The 21,533-nt window shown below is 33.4% G+C and overlaps 2 protein-coding genes across 2 annotated transcripts in view; one reads left to right on the top strand and one right to left on the bottom strand.

The window, feature by feature from the left end:
• Nucleotides 1-760: 760 nt before the first annotated feature.
• On the bottom strand, nt 761-5,914 carry LOC144845322 (protein fem-1 homolog C-like). Its single transcript, XM_078702575.1, has one exon. The coding sequence runs from the start codon at nt 5,812-5,814 to the stop codon at nt 3,871-3,873; it is 1,944 nt and encodes a 647-aa protein (XP_078558701.1). The 5' UTR covers nt 5,815-5,914; the 3' UTR covers nt 761-3,870.
• Nucleotides 5,915-6,420: 506 nt separating this feature from the next.
• LOC144845309 (coiled-coil domain-containing protein 171-like) overlaps nt 6,421-21,533 on the top strand; it is a 43,872-nt gene continuing 28,759 nt past the window's right edge. Inside the window, exons 1-9 of the mRNA XM_078702542.1 lie at nt 6,421-6,551; nt 12,542-12,636; nt 13,238-13,409; nt 14,487-14,566; nt 15,866-16,040; nt 17,991-18,103; nt 18,308-18,396; nt 19,836-19,971; nt 20,758-20,850. Coding sequence (XP_078558668.1) covers nt 12,553-12,636; nt 13,238-13,409; nt 14,487-14,566; nt 15,866-16,040; nt 17,991-18,103; nt 18,308-18,396; nt 19,836-19,971; nt 20,758-20,850 — 942 coding nt within the window. The 5' untranslated portion in view covers nt 6,421-6,551; nt 12,542-12,552. The remainder of the gene's footprint in view (nt 6,552-12,541; nt 12,637-13,237; nt 13,410-14,486; nt 14,567-15,865; nt 16,041-17,990; nt 18,104-18,307; nt 18,397-19,835; nt 19,972-20,757; nt 20,851-21,533) is intronic.

Raw genomic sequence — 21,533 nt, 5'->3', positions numbered from 1 at the left:
CATACTCATTCGACATCCAGTAACTCGCCAATTACAGGATGAATAAACTAGGGAGGTATAAAAATAAATTATTTTTATACCTCCCAGGAAAAACTTTTATATAATTTATCGTGCTTATTCTGTACTGTACTTATTTGAGGTTTAGTGAGTGGAGTTGAATGAAATCTTAAGTTACAACTCTGGCACTATAGGTTAGGATTGGATGTTGTGATTGTAACCACCAAGCTAGAGCGCCATTGTTTTTTGTTTGTGAAACAAAATATAAGGGTCTCCATGCCAAGCATGGTAAGAACATTTTGACAAATAGAGCTGCTAGGGCTCTGAACATTGCACTTATATGTTATGTTAACACTTGACCTGAAGTTTAAGTGCAGTAAATTTGATTGATATCTCCGTTATTGGTTATGAATATAATTGATAGGCTGAATTCACAAAATGGTGCACTGATAACGTCATGGTTGAGTGATCATGCTTTTTGTTTACAGCCTGTCAAAGATGGTAAATCATGTTTAGAAAATTTCATTTCATTTTTACAGTTTGTTTTTATTTTTTGATTTGGGGATGACAGCAAATAAACATGCACAACACCTCATAACAACCATAGTTGGGACATTTTAAAAATAATGGCTCTTCTTGCAGTTAGTTATGGCATCATTAAAACTTCTCAAAATCATGGACGTACAGTCCCGCCATGCTAAAATAGCCTAAAACAAACCCTGGTGGTAGTACGGTTACAAATAATATACAAAATACACACAAAAAACAGTCCAGTCTTTTAATGATTACCATATTATGTCAAACAGCAAACTTAACAAAATCAACTTTGAAAAAGCAAACAAATAATTATTTCTGTACCGTGGTATTTAAAACACATTGGTCTATATTGTTAATTCATAATTGGAAATCCTACAGACATAGGTATTCATATTCTTCTAATGAATGTCGGTCATCTTCTGCTGTTGACTACCTAACTTCTAATATGCATAGTGAGTGTGAGCATCTTCTGTTGTTCCATTTTAAGAATCACAAACTGTGCCGTAATATGGAACAAAAGTAGGCTAATTTTAACTCCTGAAAATACAAAGTGTTGCTTATACTATAAGATAAATATTATATTTATATCATCAATTGCACATCAACCCCTAAAAACCTAAAAGAAAACAAATAAAATCTTTTGTTTTTTGTGAGAATACAATCTTTTTTGTAGTAAATAGTTGGTTATAAAAAATGTCTTTCCTACTTTTGATTTAATATTTCTAAAGAGTGTTTTAAGCATTTCTATTTCTTTGCCATGTAAATCTTTAAACAATAATATTTTTATTTAAACAAAGTAATCTGGTATAAACATTAATAATAGTTAAAGTAATACTATATGAAACGAATACTTCATCATTGTGAACATGCAGTACTCGTAGAGTTATATTCATTCAATCGTATTATTAAGTCAAAATATGGATGGATATGGACACTACAGTTTGAAAATATGTTTTACAAGGAAAGGAAAGCTAATAATTTGCTGAAAATAAATTTAATAGAACATAGCAAAAAAAAAAGGAGAATTTCAAAGGCCTGACACATTTTGGCTATAGATATACAGGTAATTATATATTCTTTTTCACCATTTACTATTACGGTAAATCAAATTACAAGTGCAATATTTTAACTTTCAATTTAGTGTAAACATACTTGCAGGGTACATGAGCACAGATGATACGATCACACACTCATAAATTATATTATATTTTGATTGGACGATTGTGCATCACATGGCATGCAATAGTATGTACTATTAAACAAACATGGAATAGCACCTTAATTTTTTTTATCAACAGGGAAAAAAATCTGTGAAATCCAATAGCAGCATTGTCTGTTATGTGAACAGAAGCAGCAACGCGATTTCTCCTTCAAAACAATGGCAATGACAAAAATGTAATTTGATGTTAAAAACATATAATGAATGTTTTATATTTGTGCGATGGTACAAATAATTTCATTTGGTGAAATATGAATTCAATCTTTCACCTCATGAAATTATTTGTACCATCACACTCATAAACATTCATTATTTGTTTAGTACTGTATACACTATTCAGATGTGCATTCCATGCAACCATACAATTGGTTGTGATGTAATTGGTAGATTGTACAGTACAACTAATCGCAATGGGCAAGAATTTGCGATATCAATTACTTAGTAGTTTTTTCACACGTTTTTGATGTTACAATTGCTACAAATGATCATAATGTGATGCACTTCTGAACTAAATTTATTTATTATATCGATATTTTCTGGTGTTCAAATCATATTAATTTCAAATAACTGAGTCAACCCTAAAATTTAGATATACTATGAATTATAATGCTCAAATGAATTTACAACTTACAGTATATCTGATCATAGAGTGACGTTTCTTTATTGAAATAAATTTAAATGCCTACATTTGACCAGCATTATTTTTTGTTTATCATCACTCTGAACAAAGACTTTTTAGAGCTAAATGGCTATATTATCAAAATTTGGTGATTTGGTGTGGTCATGCAAACTCCCACTTTTAAATCAAGCATCAACCCCACCATCCTCTGTAATATGTTCAGAATATTTTTGAAGGATAAAAATCTGATATTTAACATATATGCAGTAAAGTAAAAACAAAAACAGGCCTTTTGAAAGGTAGGTTTGTTACAAATTGCACCCCTCAACACATTAAGGGGTGCTGTAGATGTGTAGAAATTGACCAAATTGCACACTCAAGGGCATTTTAGGAGTGAAAATATCCTACTACAGTATTGTATGACAACATCGAATTCTAATGTGAACGAAGTTTACCAATGTTTGCAATTAAAATGATGATGTAGTAATTAAAATGATTGTATATGGGACTGTTCTCTCAATCTCAAATTTCCTTTGAAAAAATGTAATTAGTATAGATCTTTTAACAAAAAAGAGCTATAGCACAAGTTTGTGTAAATCCCTTGCATCATATATATATAATTTTAGAAATTGAAACATCAATATGTAAAACAGCATTTTATAACATTAGAGAATAATAATTAGGGAAACTAAAAGTAGTAAAAGAATAAATGAGCATTAATCAAAGACAATTACAGTAAGTTATGCTTTGGTAAGCATGTCCTGAATTCAAATCAAGGCTGTGTTTTCACTTTAGAACTGCACGAGCAATTTACATTAATAAAGCACAGTTCAATGGGGCTCCGGGTTAAGTCGGCCCTAAACCATCTTGGCCAAAGTCAAGCCGGAAGTCGGCCCAACGTCAACTCAGCCTCATGTTGGTCAACTCGGCCCTAATAAAGTAGAACTAGTATAACTATAGCAGAATTTGTGTGGTAGAGGCCCTGGTCATAATATTAATTTTGTAAATATATTATTAGTCTAGGCCTACTGTATGTAGTATTATTATTAGTTTTGACCCCAATGAAGGCTAGGCTAATTCTTTATGCAAGAATTATTGGATCGTCCTGAATCTATTGTGATTATTTTTCTTGTATGGTAGATTCGAAATAAAAAACACATATCACTGCTTTAATTATAGTGATATTAATTACTGTATTGTAATAATGTGTTCCTTGCTATAGTATAAGAAAAATTTAATATAATAGTAAAATTATTATTATTTATTAGCCGAAGTCTTCTTTGATAGAATTCTAATGTAAAAAATGTGAAGAAATATTTAATAGTATTTTTTATCCATTTGATTTGTTTGCACTTTCTGCGTTCCACACTTTATTGAGGCCGATTTGACCCGATTAGTTTGTAGCTGAGTTAACTTGAGGCCAAGTTGACAGAGGCCGAGATGGTTTAGGGCCAACTTAGATCGAATTCGTCTTGATGATATTAAAGTAATGCTTACATCAGTGAGATTCAATAAAGCCTTCTAGTTTGCAAGGTACATGACCTTTGTACAGAATGTTATGGTGTAAAATTACCTTCGCTGCCAAACATTTCAATGTAACATAGTTCATTGGACATATATCACATGTACCTTCAACAAGCTCAAGAGCAGTTTTGTTGTTTGAATTGCGACTATCTATATGTGTACCTGATTCTATAAGGAACTTCATAACTTCAATGCAATTGTCTTTTAGAGACATGGCTGCAATATGAAGAGGAGTGTTTCTGTTGACGTCAACGGCATTTAAATCCGCGCCACAATCTATCAAGAGTGAAACAACATTCTTATCTGGGAAACAACAGACTGGGTAGCGACCAACTGCCGAGGTGTCTTTATCAACAGCTAAATGTAGTGGCTCATAACCATTCATTCCCTTTGGATTAATCTTTAGCAACTTGTAAGTGGCACGTTTAATAACCTGTGCATCTTCTGGCTTACACTCCAACTTTGCAACAAGGTTCATAAGATGCATTAATATTTGCAGACATCGGTTAAAATTCATCATATCTTTTTCTGTTAATGGCATAGGCTTGCCGATGGTGATTGCACGTTCGATTTCTTTTACTCCTTTTAGATAAACAGTTTTCATATCAACAAATGATAAATTACTATATACTCTTTGGCCATTACGTTCTGACATCATGTATGAAAATAGCTCTGCAAATGACAACAAACTACTTTGGGTCATTGGGTTAAGTGGTTCAAGTACACTCTGTTGCATGTCAAGTGCATACATCCACAATTGTATACAGCGATCAAAGTTTCCAGAATCGGCATAAACGGCACCACGGTATCGAATGTAGTAAGTTGTGTCAGGATGGGCTGGACCCAATATTCGTTCTCGTATTAATAATGCTTGCATTCGCATTAAGTCCACATCTGACACAATATTCTCAAGTTCATCGGCACTCTCAGCTTCTATAGCATATTCATAAGCAGGTATAAGATCATCTGGTCTTGACTTTTTTATAACTTTTCTTGGATCCTTATAACGTTCTTCCATTGCACGATTCCAGTATTTCAATGCCTGTAGCACATCACGCTTCTTATCAATATATGTTGCTCCCATTAATTCTAACGAATCAATCTTCTCCAGTTTATCAATTTCATATCTTAACACAAGAAAATCAACAATGTTTCTATGACCTGCAACTGCTGCAGCTAAAAGAGGTGTCATATTGTACGCATCATTTTCCATTTTTGCATGGTATTTCAGAAAAAGGAGCTTCATTATTTCTAAGCTTCCCGATTCAGCGCAATCATGCAATGCTGTATTGCCCTTTACACTCTTTCGATTAACATTTGCTCCAAGCTCCAGCAGATATTTTGCAATTTTAAAATGACCTTTATAACACGAGATCATGAGACATGTGTGACCATGACGATTTGCGACTTCAATATCTGCTTTGTGTTGCACAAGGTACTTTACAATATCATAGTGACCATCAAAACATGCTGCACGTAATGGTGTTGAATTAGAGAATGTCGTATGATTGACATCTGCTCCATGTTTTATTAGTGACTGAACTATGTTAAAATGGCCTGCTGCAGCAGCGCACCATAGCGGCGGAGCTCCATCAACGGTTTCGCCGTCAAAAGTCACAGATCCGACTTGTTCATAATCAGCAATACACTGTTCAATAAAATAATTTACAATATCTAGATGCCCATGGCGACAGGCCATGAGCAATGGTGTAGTACTCTCTGTTACTGTTGACACAATATATTGCACTTCCTCCTTCGATAGCGAATCCAGGATGCCTCGCAGTGTGGTCAGCTTTCCTTGACGAGCAGACTGAAAAACGACATTTTTAAACACTTTTAGGTGTTCTGGATTTTCTATGACAGAGATAGATTTACTCTTGGACATTTCTTGTACCTGAATCATTCGTTTTATAGGCATATTTAGTTATTTTACAGAAATAATTAACGCATATTTATATCATCAGTCTCTCTCCAATCGTCATCGTTTTGGTAAAATTCCAGAGCCGACGACGACGACCCGAATTTATAAATGATCGTTTCCAAACAAAACCTGTAAATAATAAACAATGAATTTCATAATGTATATAAAATTAAAACAAAGATATATGTATATATATATATTTAACTTCTAAGCCATAATATACTGTATTTTATTAATTTAAAAAAAAATGAAACGGTAAATAAAATAATGCAATATGACAGACACTAGGAGGCCCTATACAGTACCAAATTGGCAACTAAATCACTCTAAATAACCTTACAGTAGCTCATGATCATCACCACTCGTTTACCATTTGTATTCACAGTTAGTTAGAGATATGTATCATTTTCAAACCATTCCTTTTTTTCACCCGCTGTTTTGCGACTTTCAATCATAGAATCAGCAACCATTAATTTATTAGGAAATAAATTACAGTAGTCTGTTACAAGCTAGACTACGACTTCCCTTCCAGTAGTGAGGCAAAAGTAACCCACCATATCGAGGTCTGGCAGCAGCAATTTTAAAAAATCAAAAGAGAATCGACGACGATGAATCTAGTTGGCGCGCGGAAGAATTACATTTGAAAGAAAAAGTAGGTTGTTTCTTCTAGGCCTAGGCTAGACCTAGAGGCCTATATATAGCGGTTGGTAGTACTACAAGACATGGTTAATCAGGTTAGTAATAATAATTATAGGGCGTACCCTCTAGGCTAGAGCCCGGTATCGCCAGCAGAGGTAGGGGCGGTACTGGTATCGCATTTTATTGATTAATAATAAAAATAATAATTTATTAGGAAATGACACCTTTGCATCGGCGGTGGCACACACAGAAGTGGTGCATCCAAAAAAATAACATAATACATCAAAACAATACATAATATGACGGATACAGGTTCTTAAACTATTTGCAAAAATATAAAAGAAAAATCATTATCAACATGGTAATAGTAATACAGTTACAGGTACTGTATTAAATTGTCCTACAGTATCATAGGTTTGAGTTGATAATTTAAAAAGGTATATAGTTTGGGTAATCCATTGTTTGGATGCTAGCCTAGGCCTAGCTACCTAGAGGCTAGCCTTTTTACTATTATTACTAGGCCTAGGCCAGGGCGGCCCTAGGGTAGGCTAGTATAGGTGTTATGCGCGATTTGAACGATTTGCGCAATTTGAAATTGCGCAAAAAATTCCTTGCGCAATTTGAAATTGCGCAAAGAATTCTTGCGCAATTTGAAATTGCGCAAGGATTTTCTTGCGCAGTATTAAATTGCGCAATCAACTTGCGCAATTTGAAATTGCGCAAGAAAATCCTTGGGCAATTTCAAATTGCGCTGCACAATTTGTAACATTTTCAAATTGCGCAACAGAATGCGTGTTAACGTCGACGATTGGTTAACAATAATAATTTATTGGAAACTAATAACTCAAAATGAAACATAATAAATGCGAAGATAACATGTGTATAATACACAACATAAATGGCATACACAATTAAATAATATTATCACTCATTGTAACTTGAAATAAATCAAAATGAATGTAAAAATAACAAAAATTAAGGCAGTAATACACAACATAGTCTACCGCCACCACCATTTAGACTTGCTATCAAAACATAGCCAGTAGTAGGCTAGAGTAGTATAGCCGCCCGCCGGAGAACACCACCGCTTCGTTTTCCTTTGTCGGGTCTTCGTTGGTATGCTAACAATAACAACATTTTCACTATTAAAATAAGGAAATGCGATATTATCTTTAATTTTTAATCATTCTTAGAAATTACTATAAAAATATGTGTGCATGATTTCACAATCTGTCCAAAAACCTTGCGCAATTTGCAGATTACTTGCGCAATTTAATACGTTGCTTGCGCAATTTGAAAGGGATGTTTCAATTCAAATTGCGCAAGGAATTCTTTGCGCAATTTTAAATTGCGCAAATCGTTCAAATCGCGCATAACATAGGCTAGGCCAAGTCATCTCAAAGTCGCCCCATCTCAAAGTCGCCCCTAACGTTAAAATAGTTTACAAGTGCGTAAAATTACGCAATTGAATGATATTCTTGGGCAATTTGAACACAAAATAACACGGAAGGTGTAGGCATAAAAAGGGGAAGCTGTGCGTGTAGTACAGTACTAGGATTTCGATCCACTTCGGCCCTAAACTAAACCGTCTCGGCCAAAGTCAAGTCGGCCCCAAGTCAAGTCAGCCCCAAGTCAACTCGACCTCAAGTCAACTCGGCCTCAAGTCAACTCAGCCTCACGTCAACTCGTCCAAAAAATAATCGGTCAACTCGGCCCCGTTAAAGTATGGAATGCAAAAGGTGCAAAGGAAGGGGATTGATAAAATAATATTTCTTCACATTTTTTTACCTATGAATAATTCTGACTTTTAATGAATATTAATATTTAGACAATAACACATTTAGCAAAAAAAATAAGAAGGATTTCACCAACTTTCCTTTATTTACGTTTAATAAAATTTCAAATTGCACAAATTGTTCAAATTGCGCATAACAAACAATTGATTAATAAGAGCTAGCATTCATACTATTATTAATGATTACAATATGAACATTTGGATAATAAATAGGAACACATTGTAGGCCAAATAATGATGATGCACGTACGTAGGCGCGTATGTTCGTTCGTGCGTCAAAATTCAATAAACATGTCCGATATGCGAGGACATTTATTAGGTGTAATAAGATTGTTTGGTTGAATCATTGAGGTATTCAATAGTGTTAACTCCATGGTTGAATCACGCGTAGATTTCTTCAGTGTATGCATTTGATTAGGCAACAACATCTGAAACCAATTCGTAGCTGCGCCTTTGGCAGCTATTTCGATATCTACAACTGCTACCGTACGTGTTTTCGCAAACGCAAATCATGGAAAGAAACGATATGTACGATCATTTTTCTATGGCCAAATGGTGGAACCATGGAGCTATAATAGCTCCATGGTGGAACGTATGCCTATGTCTTTGATTTACTAAAATGTGGTACCTGCACATGTTTTTGTAACACGCAGGTACTTCTATTCATATCGGCAATGAGATCATTTTTTTATATGAGTATTTTTCTTATTTCTTAATTTTTTTTAAAGAGTGGATAGTAATATAATAATATTAAACACTTTTTGCGTTCCATACTTTATTGTGGCCGAGTTGACCGATTAGTTTTTGGCCGAGTTGACGTGAGGCCGAGTTGACTTGAGACCGAGTTGACTTGAAGCCGAGTTGACTTGGGGCCGACTTGACGTGGGGCCGACTTGACTTTGGCCGAGACGGTTTGGGGCCGACTTGACCTGCACCCAGTACTAGCCTAGTAGTAGGGATAACGATGTAAAATTTATATTAAAAACTTTATAATAAAGAAAGAATTATGAAAATATGACTACTTGTTAGAAATATAGGGTTTAAAACATCACCGAAAATGATCGTTTTTAGCTACGACCGATGTAAACAAATTGTGCCCTCAGTCGACAAATTTGTATGAATTTAGACACTAGGAGGCCCTATACAGTACCAAATTGGCAACTAAATCACTCTAAATAACCTTACAGTAGCTCATGATCATCACCACTCGTTTACCATTTGGATTCACAGTTAGTTAGAGATATATATCATTTTCAAACCATTCCTTTTTTTCACCCGCTGTTTTGTTGTGATATTTTACCGACTTTCAATCATAGAATCAGCAACCATTAATTTATTAGGAAATAATACAACTGCTACCGTACGTGTTTTCGCAACGCAAATCATGGACAAAAACGATATGTACGATCATTTTTCTATGGCCAAATGGTGGAACCATGGAGCTATAATAGCTCCATGGTGGAACGTAGGCCTATGTCTTTGATTTACTAAAATGTGGTACCTGCACATGTTTTTGTAACACGCAGGTACTTCTATTCATATCGGCAATGAGATCATTTTTTTATATGAGTATTTTTCTTATTTCTTAATTTTTTTTAAAGAGTGGATAGTAATATAATAATATTAAACACTTTTTGCGTTCCATACTTTATTGTGGCCGAGTTGACCGATTAGTTTTTGGCCGAGTTGACGTGAGGCCGAGTTGACTTGAGACCGAGTTGACTTGAAGCCGAGTTGACTTGGGGCCGACTTGACGTGGGGCCGACTTGACTTTGGCCGAGACGGTTTGGGGCCGACTTGACCTGCACCCAGTACTAGCCTAGTAGTAGGGATAGCGATGTAAAATTTATATTAAAAACTTTATAATAAAGAAAGAATTATGAAAATATGACTTGTAGATTAGAAATATAGGGTTTAAAACATCGCCGAAAATGATCGTTTTTAGCTACGACCGATGTAAACAAATTGTGCCCTCAGTCGACAAATTTGTATGAATGTACAAAATAATATTTAAATACAAAATCATGGTTTTAAGTAATATATTTTGTATATAAATATTGTAAAATTCAATAAATATGATATTACTTGTTTATTATATAAAAAAGAGTGTTTATTTAACCTCATTCGAAGAATTTCAATGCATTATTTTCCCGTGTAAAAAACCTGAGACCATGTGACTTCACGGCACTCGCAAGAAAATTCTTCCGCTGTGTGTTGATTCGCGTCAACCAATCAAAGGGGCGAGAATCCAAAATCGTTTAACCGTGAGCCCTGCGGAGCGGTCAAAAGCAGAGGTTTGATTGGCTTACGATGACATCATACCACAAAACAAGCACATGGTATGTGGAACTATATTATCTTGGTGTAGGAAGAAAAAACATTTTGAGGTCATAAGAGGCTCAACTACAAAAATAAGTTTGAAAATGAGGGGTTTTGTAGTAAACAAAGTTATACGTGCTAGACAATAACGATCTTTTAACCACTATATTCACATTTTTGGTTGAATGAAATGGAAATAAAAAATACTTGATCTTATTATAATAGGTAAATAAATATTCACTCAAAAGGATTTTTTCATAATTAATTTATTTTCAGAATAAATGACCTAATAAAAAGTGTTTACCAAAGTAACATTAACATATAACATTAAGTAACATTGCGCACATAGTAATGTGCGCGCTGTTCGTGGTAATGAAAATGGAGTCAGCTCTCAGTATCCCTACTAGTAGTCTCACTGTCGCGCTTAAATGATGGGCTAGCTCACCAGCGAGGAAATTACTCTGCATTACTCCGAATTTTACGACGATGTCGGTCGCGTTAAAAAAGGTTGCGTTTAACTTTTGTCGCGATAAAATCTAAATTATTTTTACTTTGGTCGATTAATAATTAAATTGTTTTTAGTTTTTATTTTACAGGTCTAGGAGAAAGATGTGTGCCAAAAATGACAATTTGTAAACATAGTTTAAGATAATAATATTATTCGGCATATGTCATTGAAAAGTACAGGTACATATTTTATTACAGTGAACATTTGATTAATAATAATAATAATAATAATAATAATAATAATAATAGTCTGTTCTTATATAGCGCATATAACCAGGCTCTCAATGCGCTTTACATCAAAAATAAAAGCAGGAAATGTTAAATTAATGAAAAGCTTGTTGGAAAAGGAAAATCTTGAGTTGAGTCTTAAATGAGTTAAGAGAAGTGCACTGTCTGATTGTGATAAGTAGGGAGTTCTACAAAGTTGGCGCTGCCATTGCAAAGGCTCTCTGACCGTAGGTAGATGTCCTTGTCCTTGTCCTAGAAACCACAATCCCGGAAAGGCAATCCCATCATTATCCTTTATAAAATTGCATCATATCACCAAATATGTCGTAAAAATGATGATGTGCGTGTGTGTATTCGTCGTACGTCCGTGTACGTATTATTTCGTGCCTCTTCACTGTCTTGTTTAATTTAAAATTAAATAAACACCCGATATGAGGATATTTATTAGGTTTATTTATTTTATTTATTCAATTTTCTGCCATACACAATACAAGGAAGACAAAACAAGTATAAAAGGCAAGGAAAGACCAAACAGGTGCTAAACACCTATGCTAGTTGGTCAACCCAGAACAGAGCACGTTCTACATATTAATAGGTTAGTCAATCTAGCATTTTGAGTGAAACAAATTGCAAACAGAGATTTTTTTTTTTTAAATGCAAGAAAGCGACCAACTACACAAATTTTCAATATCAAAATTATTTAAATAATAGATAATTTAGTTTTAAAAGAACTAACAGAAATATCTAAGTTGCGAATTGTTCCAAATTCTGGTAACATGTGGGATATATGATTGAAAAGAAGATTCTTTTAAACTGCAGCGACGAATATCAAAAAAAGTACCAACAGAAGAAGAGCTACGAGTAACACATGGATTACGAATATTAAATAATTGTCAGTATTAATTATATTAGAATTGAATAACTTAAAAAGAAAAACGATATCAGTAAAGTGACGCCTATAACATAATGGTAATAAATTGCAGTATTATTTAAAATAAATTTAGTTGCTCTACGCTGAACTCCCTCAATTAATTAGACATAGATTGTTTTATTACCAAAAGGGTTGATAGGAATTTCTTCAGTAAAATGATCATCGTGCTGTTGATTAAAAGGCAACTATTTACTAAAGTAAAACGATCATATCGGCGATTTTAGTAATTATGGCTTTGGTAACTACGGTAATTTTAAAATCATCATAAGATGATAGCATTCATCTTATTTTTTTCTGTTTTGTAGTGTACTGCATAATGGATAGCAAGAATGAAGAAAATTGTAGTATATCAGAGGACATATTGAGTCCAGAAGATTCAATGAGCACATCCAAAATTAAGGTTTCATAATCTTGTTTTCACTATACCATACCGTGGGCATTGTTAGAGGCAAATTGTACATAACAACACTACACTATATATAGAAAATGTGTACGGAAATATTATTATTTACATGCGCATAGAATGTCCCATATATACTATTAATAATAGGCCTAATACTATACTTTTAATGCAAATTAGTGCCGCCATATAACTTTTTTTCATTTCCATAGTACTGCTATTATATAAAAATCAACATTTTAGCATCTCGACCAATACTAATGATAACTTAAATAATTTGTTTTCATGGTCAAGGATCATTGGGTATGTGTCAATAACAAGAATCAATTGTACAGGTTACCAATTCAATTGTACAGCATATTTTTGGTTTTCATCCCTTGTAAAATTGTATTATCATAAAAAACTATGCTAATTCATATAAAATCTACATTTTTATTTACCTTTCCTAATTTCAGACATACAATATGAAAAGGAATCTTATTACAGGAGCTATATACTTCAATGTTTTTAAAATCAAGGTTATAAACAGAATTTGAATACATTTTATGTGTAAACAACTACTGTACAACATTACATAATCAGAATTGGATAATTTTTATAGAGAACATTTGAGTTTGGTGCCAGCATAGATTTTGGTAATTCACCTACAGAGGTTAGTCAAGAACTTGTCAGAAGCCGTTCACCAGTGAGGGATGATGTAAAAATGAGAGAAGATATCCGACAACTAAGGATACAAAATAGAGAACTTCGAGGAGAATTAAATGAAGAGGAAGGTACTATAAGTTACATTTTTGAATTGAAAAGCGATTTAAAAAGAAAAAACCAATAGCAACCAATATTTTGCTAATTGGATAGACAAATTAGTTACATCTCGTAATTTCTATATTGGTAGTAACCCATGCATAGCGTTATTTTTTCTCGCAATCCTATGTAAGGCATTTGTTTTTTATGCTTCAGATCACAGGTTTATCATTAACTAGCAATTATACCTGCCCCAAGGTGGGTTTTAAAATTAGTTTAAAGCCTTCTCAGTACATAACACCCGACGCCAGTACCTCCCTATACTCACCAACCCCCACCCCTCTTCAATACTAACACCCTACACTCTTTTTAAAAACAAATTCTTCCCATGACAAATTCAATTCAACTTCAGCTTCTAATTGAGAGGGTATACATATCTACGATAGGCCTATGGTTTAAGTACGTTGTAAACTGTGTAAATAAATACTGTAGGTGTCATTTTGGCTGATAATTAAAATATCTAATTTTGATACTGCGGACCCCCAGCCTTCTTTCTCCTCTCACCATCCGAGCCACAATCAACAAAACTTAACTCCTCCCCTGGACAGTTCAAATGTAGTAACTTTTCCTATTACAATTCCAATCATATAGGCTACTTCATTACGCCAGTATTTTCGCTCCTCCTCCTTCAAACACACCCCATACTGTATACTGGGTGATGTGTTTAAGAAATTTCCTTAGAAACGACGGTGTTCTTTAATTAAATTGATTTTGCAAATTTTAGAGCAAATCTCCTTGGTTTTTCCTTCTTCTGAGTTTAGATGGTTGATGAAAATATTTTGAAAATTCAGAAAATGAGAACAATTTTGAACCTAATTAATAATAACCTAAACTGCATAAACAAAATGAAATCTGAACTTTTGACCTGTTTTTGTTTTTCGGACATATCTTTCAGAACTCTGAGCGACCCTGATCGTTTTCTATTGACAATGTCACATACTGTATGTTTATTGCTTTCAGTTACAACACAGCTGTCTAAACTCTGGAGTGTCTGCGGAGTTTTGCTAGTTGACGCAGAGACTAAATTTTTTAATTTTCTACTAATCTAGAACTCTCAACAAAACTTAGAAAGACTGTTACTCAGTTGGAGGAAAAGAATCTAGAACATACAAGTAATTTCAATAATAAGGTAAATGTTAATAAATATTTGCAGTTGAATCAAATGTGGTTTGTAATGTATTGAAAATGCTACATCCTCTAGATCGACGTTTCGCAAACTATGGGCCGCGTGCTAATAACTGCCCTATCGTGATGGCCATTCTACAGAAACAAAATATATTAGGCCTACAAATAGACGCAAATTTAAAAATTACTTACTTACTCCGCCGATGCCTACTTAACTTGGAACACTACATTCCTGAGGTGGGTCTTCCAAGGAAAGTCAATCAGGAAGTGGTACCATTGTATTAGTCATCCTTCCTGTCCCCTTAATATAAATATATGTTTTGTAGTTGAGTTAGTTAGTTCGGGTATTGATTCTTGAGACTATAACATCAGTTTAGAATCACTACATTTTCACATTGTTTTATAATCTTACTTTTGAATGAATAAATATTATATTTTGTACATTGAATAATTTTGTGCCATTGTTAATGTCTTGGCCTTCGACACGACTACCGTTATATAATCTAATAATTTAATAGACCTAAAATAATTGCCACAGTCTTTCTCAAGGAAAATGTCCCGAATTTAACCTTGGTTTATTGTAATGCTTCGCTGCGTAAGTAGGTGTTATATCGTGGACTTTATCACACAGATCAGGCTTATGACAGTGATGGTAATATTACCGCAATTTTACTAGGTCCAGAGGCGGTCAAACGGAAGCCGGCAATAAGGGGTTTTTACACTTGGCCGGCGCTCACAAATTATCGCAATATTACCGTCTTACAGCTCTGTGTGAAGGGCCAATTTTTGTATAATGTTAGTTTTTATTTGGTTTTATAGGTATGTTCTATGATTGGTCAATATTGAGATTTGACCCTTAATCACAAAGGATCTTTTTTTTCATAAGGTGATTAAATAGATACCTGTAATCATAAAAATGTAATAAAAGACCATTTGACAAATTTGTTATAATACATATATATAATACATTGTTGTAATTGGTCAATTTTGAACTTTGACCCTTTATATCTAAAAAACGCTTTCTACCTATCCTGATCGATTACCTTCCAGGTTTGTAGAAAATTCCTGTCCCTCTCGACCTCCTTCCACCGGACTACTTGAAAAGCATTAAATTAACAGCAAACTGCAAAGTAATAGTTTTAATGTAGACCATGAAATGTATTGAATTCAGTGTGATATAACAAACATTTATAAATCATGGATTTGATATCTGAGCCTAACTGGAATTATATTACACAAATGAATGCTTATACTGTATCAACTTTATTAGCATCAATGTAAAATAAATGCTCATCTTATACAGAACAGTCAATTTCAAATTGAACTAGCTAAGCTGAGGGCAAAAATAGAGGAAGGAGAATCAGCTAAACAGACGATAGAATTTGAGTTGGCCAAGGCTAGAAATGAAACATGTCAACAATCAAAATCCATTCAAGATAAACAACAGCAGTTAAAGAATGTTATTATAACATCAGATGGTAAGTGGAACTGTGATTTAAATATCAAAGTAAAATACAAAGCTGGTCATTATGGGTTAATCCTGGAAGATAATTAGCATATTAGGGGCCATGTCAAATTTATATTACTCTGTGCACAGACAAAATAACATTTTTAATAACAATTTGCGTATGTCAAAGCACTGCTGGCAATCAAAAAAGCATGCTCTTTGATCGCCATGTCTCTTGCCGCGGAAGTTGCAAGTCAACTATTTATATTTGAAATTGTACAAAACGTACTCACCGTCTAGGAATCGTATGCAGTCTATTGACATGTCTGCGTTGATGATTGCCAACAATAAGTTTCTGAAACATTTTTTTAAAATTTCATCAAAATTGGACAACGAAGTGATCGGGTCATCTACAGCAAATCATTGAGTCTATTTGAATCCAAACCATGGTCCCTGATCTGGGATTGGTTGGCCAGTTACGATGCACCACTAAATTGTCCCACTCATGCATGTTTTGAAAGTAGTTTAGCTTAATGGCACATGCGCCACTAAGAAGCCTTTGTTTATTTTGTAACATTGTGTGTAGTCCGTGCTCTGTCAGCAAAATACATGGAACGTTTGATCTCAGACTGATGCATATTCTTGTGTTCATTTGTTCATACTCTGTGTACGGTTAATCCAAAGGTTTGTATATTTGGTGTAAAAAATGAATCTAATTTTTTGTAATTCATCTAGAATCATGACATTTTTGTAATGAGACCATACTGCTTGTGTAGCCTAGATGTCATACAAGTACCGCGGCATGCATAGCAAGACCTGTGCAAGAAAGTCCTGCTGATCGGAACTTGCAGTTGTTCACCGAGCAGAAAGGCAGCTTTGTCCATCTCTTGGCGACTGCCGGTGAAAGCGCGTCTCAGCCGTTATTTACTTTATTACTCAGTCTTTTGTTTCTTGGCTTGCTTCGTCATAGTGGTCATGTCACGAGTCTCATTTGCAATATGCATATCTCAACTCTAGAAAGTGCCTGTTATTAATCTATTTTTAGATTGGTTGTGGTTGATATTTTTAAGCGTCACGGATAAGGTTTTTCCGTGTGATTTTTTATTGTAAATATTTAGATCAGACATGATTTTACCATATTTTCACTCATAACTGTATTTTAATTGAAAAAAAATAAAATAAAACCATTACTGCACTTTACTATACTTGCAGCACGGCGGTGACAGGCACACAACTGGGAATTCCCCTTTTCACTGAACAAACGTTACTACAGTGTACTCTACTGTACTGAATTATACTGCGTGTTGTCGATGAAAAAAAAAAATTGTTTGGGCTCTAAAAATGGGAATTCCTCTGAATTGAAAATAGCGGAAACAACACACGTAACATATAATGTATTATTAAAAGTTTGTTACAATAATTCTTTGCATATGTTACTGAATTTGAGTATAAATTCTGTAGTGCTTCTGAAATGTTTGTTAATTTTGGTGTTTCTAGTTTTGGTGAATTTATGCGCAAGTCTATTTATAGTTTTTTGTTACGTATTAATTTATCTAATAATATGATTGTGAATATTGTGTGTGATAAACTGTGCGTTATAAACTGCTTTTTAATTCCAAATTGTTTGCTAGCTGGTCTGGCATTTTACATTAATATTTCTGGTACTTCATGTTATTTTTATATTCATTGAATTAGCGAAATAAATGTTTATATATTACAAAATGTTTAAACCGTTTACCGCATGTACTGTTTTTTATTATTCAGTAAAACGAAGCAAACGAATCCGTATTTACCTCATGAATATGAATGAGGCAAACATTAGTAGCTTCAATGAACATGGTTACACCCACCTCATTAATGAATTGTATTACATGGAATAACTGAGTAATATCATTTTGACATGGCCCCTTGGAGGAAAATAAAAGAAATAGCTAACTTTTTACAAGATTACCTAATTTGAGCAATTGTCTTTTTTGTTTAGAAAAAATACATGATTTGCAAAACTACATTAAGGATCTTGAAAATAAATTGAAAAAATCCACATCAAACTTTGAAAGTGCTGAAGAGAAGTACAAAGACATCATAATGGAAAAGGTAAACTGTATGAGCCAGCCTTCTGGCTTTTGTTTCATCATAGAGATATTGTCAACTGGAGAAACAACACTGAATACCCCTGTTGTTCATTGCTTTAAACAAGAGCCTTTAGAACCAACAGATGAAGACAGGAAAACGATGGTTAAAGCTACAACTCCACTTCTTCTATGCTTACAGTATTTATCACATTTATGTTTTAATCAGGAAAAAGTAATAGCTACCCTTACAGCACAGCTTGATGTAATGAAAACAGAAAAAGATCAGCTTGACCAAGTGTTTCAAGAGCAAGAGGGGTAAAGTTTGATTTATTTATTTTGTTTTATTTTATGTCTTTAGGCACATATCGTCAGCGACACCACGAAGAGACACTAACCGCATAGTAATTTGACATAACCATGCGATCTTCATAAAACACATAATTTTAGCTTAAAGAAATTTTCATTTATATTTTTTTATTTACATGCCTGTAAAGCTAGACAATTCAGCTATTAAAAGTGTAATTTTATTGTAATCTTGTTAATTAATGAACTAATATTAGGGATAGTGATGTAAAATTAAAAGTTAATATATTTCAAATTAATACATTGCCTGTTAGTATTTTGTATCAATATTATAATAAAGAAAGAATTATGAAAATATAGTTTTTCGAAATATAGGGAGAATCCAAAATCGTTCAACCGTGAGCCCTGCGGAGCGGTCGAAAGCGGAAGTTTGATTGGCTTACAATGAAATCTTACCAAAAAATGGAATTTTTGTAGTTGAGCCTCTCGGAATTTTCCAAAACGGATATTTTTCATGGTATATGGGTTGTTACTATGAAATATTTGAATCATAAAGGCCTCATATCGGGATAAAACTGTTTTTTTAGCATTTAAAATTAATATTTTTCTTAGTAACAAACACATGGTATGTGGAACTACAGTATATTATCTTTGTGTAGGAAAAAAAAACATTTTAAGTTCATAAGAGGCTCAACTACAAAAATAAGGGTGAAATGGTAGGTCATTGAGCCGTTTGATGGTTTTGTAGTAAACAAAAGCTATACGCGCTAGACGATAACAATCTTTTAACCACTATATTCACATTTTTAGTTTAAATATAATAATAATAATAATAATAAAAATTACTTGATCTTATAGAATAATAGGTAAATAAATATTCACTTAAAAAGAATATTTTCATAATTTATTTTCAGAATAATGGCCTAAAAAAAGTGTTTACCAATGTAGAAAACACTGCATCAATGACATTGCGCGCATAGTGATGTGCTCGCTGTTTAATCGTGGTAATGAAAATGGAGTCCGCTTTCGGTATCCCTACTAATATGTTAAGGCTAAACATTAGTGTCACAAATCAGGCCATAAACAATAACTAAAATTGGTATTTCAATTGTTATTTTGTTATGTTTAATAAAGGCAAAGATTGTATATATCAGAAGATAGCTGAATAACTTACATAAATCACTGTCCAGTTTGAATGAGCATGCAATTGTATGCAAACATCTGCAGTATGGAACAATTTTTGTTGTTGGTCATCTTCTTGTACGATCTTTGGTTGAAGTAATTAAAGTATGGTATTAGCTCGAGTTATTACTAAGCTTGATTTTTGTTCACTCTGTTTTTTTTTTTTAAATCCTGTTTCTTAAATTAGGTTTTTTCAATTTCAAGAATTTGACATAATTCTAATTTCAGTTAAATCAGTATCTGTATTAATTAATACAACTATTTTACAGTATTTATGAAGATGCACAAGAGAAGATTGAGCAGCTAGAAATGGAGAGGAACATACAAACAGAAACAGTCAGATGCCAACTTAAAGACATTAAATATATGACAGAAAGAGAACAAACACTCAAGGAAGAAATACAGGTACAGTTGTATTGCATAGATTCAATTGTTAGGCAGATAGCAGATGAATTGTGTGCATCGTATGTTTTGCCCACCTTTAGCTTAGTACAATGTTAAAAATTGAAAAAAATAACTGTAAATGCGCAAGCTTTTGTTTTGTGAATTGCTATTTTTTCTTAATAGACTACACTTGCCCGAAGTCTGTAGCTATTGTCTTCTTTTTTTATGTTAGTCCACCAGTTGACGTTTCAATTTTTGTCTGAAACGACAGACTTGTAAAACTTGTATAGAAATCGATTTGCAGACCGCAAACATCAGATAAGAATGACTTAGGTTATCATACCATATTTTGCTAAATGTCAGTATGTAAATATGGATTTTGAATCAACAAATAAAACGATTCGATCACGGTGACTGGTATCTAGCTGTAGATAGTGGATAGGCCTAACATTCTTGGAGGTGGGCATGTTTTATTTGTATTTTAATCGCAAACTTTGAATGAATAAAAGATAAAAACAACACAAGACAAGAATCTACACATTTACTATGTATTTACCAAAAAAATTGGACCAATATCATGGTTTTGAACAATTTGCTAGAATTTACAATTTGGAAACCAAACAATACTGCAGTTTTAAATAAGCAGGTTTGATCATAATTGTGGAGTAAAGCGGTTTATTTAATACTCAAAGACCTTTCAGTCATTATCATTTACATTATTATTATTATTTTCATTACCTGTTCAGTTCTGTATGGTGTTAAGTTTTTTATATCTAAACTTGCAACTTACTGTTTTGTTAATTTCAGGAGGCTTATGCAAAAGTAAAGTTGTTAGAAGAAAGTATTGAAACAGAGAGGGCAGCACATTTGGAATCAAAATTCAATTCTGAGATTGTACAGGTAAACCTTGCTTTTGTAATGATTCATAAGCATCCTATTTTGACATGCAGCAAATGGTAACATTTTTGACAGAAATTGTCCTGTTTTATTGCATTATTAATTAGATCCCAACTAGTGTAGGAAAAAAATCTGAAAAGATACCTAGAAATCAAGTTAGTAGGACTAGAGTGGAATGTTAGAGGCTGTCAACATAGCCAGATATCCTAATTAATCCCTTCTGATCACTCTAAGCCCTGTTGACACTTAATTTTTTGCCTCGTATTGACAATTGTCAAAATGGCCTCCAATTTTATATAAAATAGGCATAAAATCAGAACTAAATAAGATACAGTACTGACTACATATCATATACCAAGCCCACACATTTTACACAGGTGAGAAAAACGCGTGACTCGCGTGTAATTAGGTACTAACAATACTGTCCATATTCACTCATGCATTACTGCATTGAGTAATTCAACTGCAGCGAACTGTATTTATAATTTGTTGATGTTTTGTTCATATATATTATTATCATCAAACAGACAATAACTGGAATTACAGTACAGGATAACAGCATTTTATATAACAAAATATAGGCCTATTTGAAATAAAAATTTATTTTAGTCCAATCATGGAGGTAAAAACCTCCATCATGGTGCAATCATGGAGACCTCCATTGTGCAATTATGTCTGTGATTGAA

This window comes from Antedon bifida, chromosome 6, assembly GCF_963402885.1.
Source record: "Antedon bifida chromosome 6, ecAntBifi1.1, whole genome shotgun sequence".
Taxonomy (NCBI): Eukaryota; Metazoa; Echinodermata; class Crinoidea; order Comatulida; family Antedonidae; genus Antedon; species Antedon bifida.
The sequence above is the reverse complement of the archived record's forward strand: the minus strand, read 5'-3'. Positions and strand labels throughout refer to the sequence as shown.

Excerpts from the sequence above, each read along its gene's own strand:
- LOC144845322 (XM_078702575.1), bottom strand. The coding sequence starts at position 5,814 with ATGCCTATAAAACGAATGATTCAGGTACAAGAAATGTCCAAGAGTAAA.